This window comes from Hyperolius riggenbachi, chromosome 3, assembly GCF_040937935.1.
Source record: "Hyperolius riggenbachi isolate aHypRig1 chromosome 3, aHypRig1.pri, whole genome shotgun sequence".
In the NCBI taxonomy this organism is placed as follows: Eukaryota; Metazoa; Chordata; class Amphibia; order Anura; family Hyperoliidae; genus Hyperolius; species Hyperolius riggenbachi.
In genome coordinates this window covers 104,960,720-104,966,719 of record NC_090648.1, presented here as the reverse complement: position 1 = coordinate 104,966,719, position 6,000 = coordinate 104,960,720, and the positions used below count along the sequence as shown (strand labels likewise).

Genomic DNA, 6,000 nt, shown 5'->3' with positions numbered 1-6,000 from the left:
TTTTTAGTTTTTTAAACTTTTGGGACTGATGTCCTTTAAAGTACTCCTGAACTCGTTTTTAAGTCGCATGCATTTAATGGATTTGTATTTGTAGTATTTGAGATTGGAACAATAGTGTACTAATATGGCTATTAGTACACTATCGTTCCGACCTCAGTTAGCACAAGCCCAAGCACAGCGCAGCGTGCTGTAACAGTTATGTGGAATCATAAGCGGCGAGTGAAGGGGGCGGAACTAAGGATGAGCACAAAGGTGGAAGAACTGACACTACCTCTCTCCCATATCCCCCCCCCCCCCCCCTCCCTTATCAAATTCTGCATTTTGGCTCAGCAAAGCAGGGAACACAGGGGGCACTAAAGGGGGATGATGTTGCTGTGACTAACAACACAACAAATTAAAAAGCATTCAAAATATAATTTAAAAACAAGTTCAGGGGTACTTTAAAGAGAAACTCTGACCAAGAATTAAACTTTATCCCAATCAGTAGCTGATGCCCCCTTTTACTTGAGAAATCTATTCCTTTTCACAAACAGACCATCAGGGGGTGCTGTATGACTGATATTGTGGTGAAACCCCTCCCACAAGAAACTCTGAGTACTACTCCTGGCAGTTTCCTGTCTGTGAACCTTGCTGCATTGTGGGAAATAGCTGTTTACAGCTGTCTCCACCTGCCAAAAAAGCATGCAGCAGCTACATCACCTGCCAACAGTAAAAATGTCACCATTTAATGAATGTCAGAATGTAAATCAGGGAGAGGAAAGATTTTACAATGGATAAACACTGACTAAATCATTTATACATAATTATTGTAAAAATGAAGCCCTTTTTTATTACATTATTTTCACTGGCGTTCCTCTTTAAGTCACCGCTAGGGATCATGGGAAGTGCAGTCTTTAGTCCAACTGACAAGTGGTACAGGAGGCTGCATTAACCCCTTTTATTAGCCTAACTGTCACATAGGTAGTTTGCATTTTTTAAAAAAATGTAAAAAACTGTTTTGGCACCTAAAAGATTATTTTGAAGATGTCACATGTATATTCTGCTATACAGCGAGCACAGGTAAAGAACATACGGTAAATGTTGGTGTGATGAGGAAAGTGAAACAATAATGAAAGGCGGAGCTAGTCTAGTTGAGGTGACCCACAGGGAAACCTCATAGACAACTGTGACTGCTGCTGATGCTAAAAGCACAATGTCTAACAAGTACATACATACAATGATTACTAATTTGCCCTCTCCGAAATATGTCATTCATTTAAACACTATCCACGCCACCAATCAAATAGTTTTAGTAATGTTGAGCAAGCAGATGCCGTTGCTGAAGCGAGCACGGGGACGGGCAAGGGTCCCGGTGTGCAATTTTAGAAGGGTTTTGACCAAGGAAGCCAATCAGGGCCACCTTTGCCGAGAATCTAGTGTTTGTACAGCAGCCCCAGACCCTCCTCAGTACCTCTGCTAGCAATCAACCTGGTGGTTGGCAACGCTACGAGCCATTGGTCTGCCACCGATCAATATCTTCCATCCGATTTAGGTGGGAAATCAATTGGGCTGCCCACATCCTCAATTTGTAGCAAATCCAATCAGAGTAATCTTGGCTAGATATCGAGGAGAAAAAAATCGATATGTGTTTGGCCACCTTTGGTCAGATATCCTGGAGTGAATAGATTTCATCAAAGTGATTGAATCTGCCAGTAATATTAACCACTGTATAGCCATTATTAATGGGAGCCTTATCAATTTTCAGAGGTGGTAACTGATAACATGGACAGATAAAACTGCTACCTAGGAAAGCAGCTTGTTAGCAATAATTCTGTGAAAGCCTTCTATTTATCTCACAGAAACTCGTAAATGATACATCCGACAATGTCAGATTTTCAATCACTTCAATAAACAAGTGCTCTGCAGAAAGAACAACAGAGGTAATGAGTAGTGTTGATGTTCGAATTGGGCTTTCTTAATTTGGAAAACCAAATTACGCCATACACCGCACTTCAACACCAAAGCAAGCGGAGAGGGCCACGGGTTGCAGTGCACATCACGCTTCATGTGACTCCGGATGCCTCCTCCTTCCAAGATGATAAAAACAAGGAACACCAAGAGTCCCAATAGTGTAATATGTACTGGTAAATGGTTACTAGATAGAGTAAATATTAATACTCACAAACCAGGGTTACCATTAGGGTCCTTTTACACTTAATCAGTTGCTCTCAGTTAAAACTGAAAGAAAACTGACTTTCAAAGTAAGTCCCATGTTTTCCTATGGCACCTTTCACACTTAACACGTTTTAACTGAAATCTTCTTCCCAATGCACTGCAATGGAAAAAACGTGTACCAACGCGCACTAACGCACACTCACGCATACCAACTGATTAAGTGTAAAAGGGGCCTTAGGCAACCACTGTAAAGGCAGGTGGGGAGGTTTTCCTGACCCCACTTAGGAATAAGATGTCGCTCTCTGTAGATGAGAAAAAGGGGATTCAACCCTCCACCCGGTGTGAACTCAATATTATGCAGGGGAACAGAGGCACCAAGAGGCTAAAAGGAAGCTAAATGAGCTTAAAAAACAAATTCTTGGTAAATAGAGGAGGCAGTGGTGGACTTACCTCCTCCAAGTAGACACACAACGACTGTAGTAAAGACAGTCAATATATTTTATTTATGAACTCCAAATATGCAACGTGTTTTGCAGGTTTGATCCCGCTTCATCAGGCAATAACAACGGAGCAATAGCATATGTGGTCAGTAGAAGAGCCAGGCACCTTCCAAGATGAAAGTGACCTCCTCATGAACCTCTCCACTAGCTTTGGTGTTGAAGTGCGGTGTTTGGCATAATTTGGGTTTCCGAATAAATTAACCCAAATTTGAACGCCAACACTGCTATTGAGGTTGCCGGTGACATCGGGGATACCTGTATTCACACCAGATTTTGAAATGATCTATTAGTGAACAATCATTCTGGCGGGCAATTGGCCCATGAAAATTGTGTACATAGCTTAAAAGTTGAATTACAGTTATAACATAACAAAAATCTGTGTTACTTACGTTCTGCTGCTCATAGAGTTGTACCGCAGCCTTTGTCCCAAAAGAATGTCTTTTGTCTAAAAGCTGCCCCGGATAACACCCCCTGCCAGGGCCTTAAATGCACAGATGCTAGTCTTGCTGCCTGTAAAGATTGTGATTGCACTGGGTGACATCTTACTCATCATTGTACTGCACAGACATGCTCCTCAGCTCTTTGCCACTCTGACTGTTCAGCTCTCAGGAGAAAAAGTCAGCAGAGTAGTATCCATCTACTAGCAGTTGAGATGGATAGCTATCAGTATAAATGGATAGCTACAATGTAAACTGCACATCCCAGTATTAAAATGTATAAGTACCTTCACATTTAGTATTAATTGTATGTCTGTTCTGATTCTAGGTGATGGCGGTGAGGAATGTGTTGCAAGAGATCCCCATACCGCCTCCAGAGGCCGAAGAGGAAAGTTTTGTGATTGTAACAGATGAGGAGAGCCCGTTGTGTTACAACAAGGAAATCTCTTCAGCCACAGCACATTCCAAGTACATCAGCAACGATGAGTCCAAGGAGAACATCACCCCAGCTGCATTTGACAATATTAATCAGGAGAAACAGCAAAATGAGATAACTGCTCCAGAGAAGGCTGATGTCACCAAGCCAATTGATGCAAAAGAACCTCTCAACCCTGATAATCCGGAAACAGGAGGAATGACTGTAGGGGATGAGATCCCCAAGCAGGAAAATAATTGCTCTGATGGGTGCACTGAAGAACCACCATTGGATGTCAGCAAGCGGATTGATGCAGTCGAACCTCCCAAACTAGATAATCCGGAAACAGGAGGAATGACTGTAGGGGATGAGAACTTGGTGAACCCCAAGCAGGAAAATGATTGGTCCATTGAAGAAACTGTGACACCATTGGATGTCAGAAAGCCGATAAATACAGTAGAACCTCTCAACCAATATAATACGGAAACAGGAGGAAAGACTGTAGAGGGCGAGAGCTTGGTCATCCCCAAGCAGGAACATGATTGCTCTGATTCATGCATGGAAGAAACTGTCACACCATTGGATGTCAGCAAGACGATTGATCCAGTAGAACCTTTCAACCTAGATAATCAGCAAACAGGAGTAATGACTGAAGGAACTGAAAACATGGTCACCTTTGAGCAGAAAAATGATTGTTTTAATTGCAGTGTTGAAGAACCTGTTACGCTATTGAATTTCAAGAAGCCGATTGATGTAACAGAACCTCTCAAACTAGATAATCAGGAAACAGGAGGAATGCCTGTAGGGAATGAGAACTTGCTCATCACCAAGCAGGAAAATGATTGCTCTGATTGGTCCATTGAAGAAACTGTTGCATCAATGGATGTCAGCAAGCCAACTGATGCAACAGAACCTCTCAACTTAGATAATAAGGAAACAATAGGAGAGACTGTAGGGGCTGAGAACTTGGTCATCCCCACACCATTGGATGTCAGCAAGCCGATTGATCCAGTAGACCCTCTCAACCTAGATAATCCAGAAACGATAGGAATGACTGTAGGGGCTGAGAACTTGGTCATCCCCAAGGAGGAACATGGTTGCTCTGATTCATGCACTGAAGAAACTGTCACATTAGTGGATGTCAGCAAGCCAATTGATGCAACAGAACCTCTCAACCTAGATAATCCGGAAACGGGAGGAATGACAGTAGGGGCTGAGAACTTGGTCATCTCCAAGCAGGAAAATGATTGCTCTGATTGGTCCATTGAAGAAACTGTCACACCAGTGGATGTCAGCAAGCCAATTGATGCAACAGAACCTCTCAACGTAGATAATCAGGAAACGGGAGGAATGACTGTAGGGCATGATAACTTGGTAATTCCCAAGCAGGAAAATTATTGCTCTGATTGGTCCATTGAAGAAACTGTCACACCAGTGGATGTCAGCAAGCCAATTGATGCAACAGAACCTCTCAACCTAGATAATCGGGACACAGGAGGAAAGACTGTAGGGGATGAGAACTTGGTCATCCCCAAGCAGGAACACGATTGCTCTGATTCATGCACTGAAGAAACTGTCACACTATTGGATGTCAGCAAGCCAATTGATCCAGTAGAACCTCTCAACCTAGCTAGTCAGGATACAGGAGGAAAGACTGTAGAAGATGAGAACTTTGTCAACCTCCAGCAGGAAGATGATTGCTCTGATATGTCAATTGATGAAACTGTCTCTCCACTGGATCGGCACATTGGAGAGTCTGTCACACCAGTCGATTTCTCCAGAGTCACTATAGATGATTGGGGCATTTCAAAGGAGAGCTTCATTAAGTGTGCAGGTGAGGGACAAGCACATATGTGATTGCATTGTTTGTTTCATCTACTGTTATGAATCCTTTGGTTATACTTACAGAAGTCTTACAGGAAGTCTTGTTTATACCTCAAAGCACATTATTAACTCGGCAGGTTCTTCGTGCTGCTGGTGAATGTAATTAGCATCTTTATTTACTTAGCTAGTTAGAATGCAATTAATAGACAGGGGCATGACCTAATTTCCTAGGTGGTATACAATTCATTACCCCTAGTGACCACTATACCAAGTCAGCATGCATGAAATAGGGGTGTTAGTAAAAATGGGCGCCAGGTGAAGCTAATATAAGTGTAAACAACAAATACCGTTGTTAATTGGGTGCCAGATGAAAAGGAAAATGTTTATAGTTGTAATGAGGATAGTTAAACATTGTTAAATTTTACCACTATTTTACAACTAAACCTAACCCTACTGCCACACAGAACCCTCCCCCTTCCTGACCTAACCTTAACCCCCCTCCCTTCCTGATGCCTAACCATAAAACCCTGTTCTTGATGCCTAACCATAAAACCCTCTTTCCAAACCTTATAATTTTCAAAAACTAAAAATATTTCAAACACTAGAACTTTCTATTTTACAAAATGACAAAAAAATTTCAGAAACTGTAAAGTTCTAATGTTCTCAAAAT

At 42.1% G+C, this 6,000-nt stretch overlaps 1 protein-coding gene across 1 annotated transcript in view; it reads left to right on the top strand.

Annotated features, from left to right (window-relative positions):
* Positions 1–956: 956 nt before the first annotated feature.
* The window catches only part of CDCA2 (cell division cycle associated 2), an 82,780-nt gene continuing 77,736 nt past the window's right edge, over positions 957–6,000 (top strand). The window contains 2 exon segments of the mRNA XM_068274724.1: positions 957–1,059; positions 3,420–5,340. Coding sequence (XP_068130825.1) covers positions 1,024–1,059; positions 3,420–5,340 — 1,957 coding nt within the window. The 5' untranslated portion in view covers positions 957–1,023.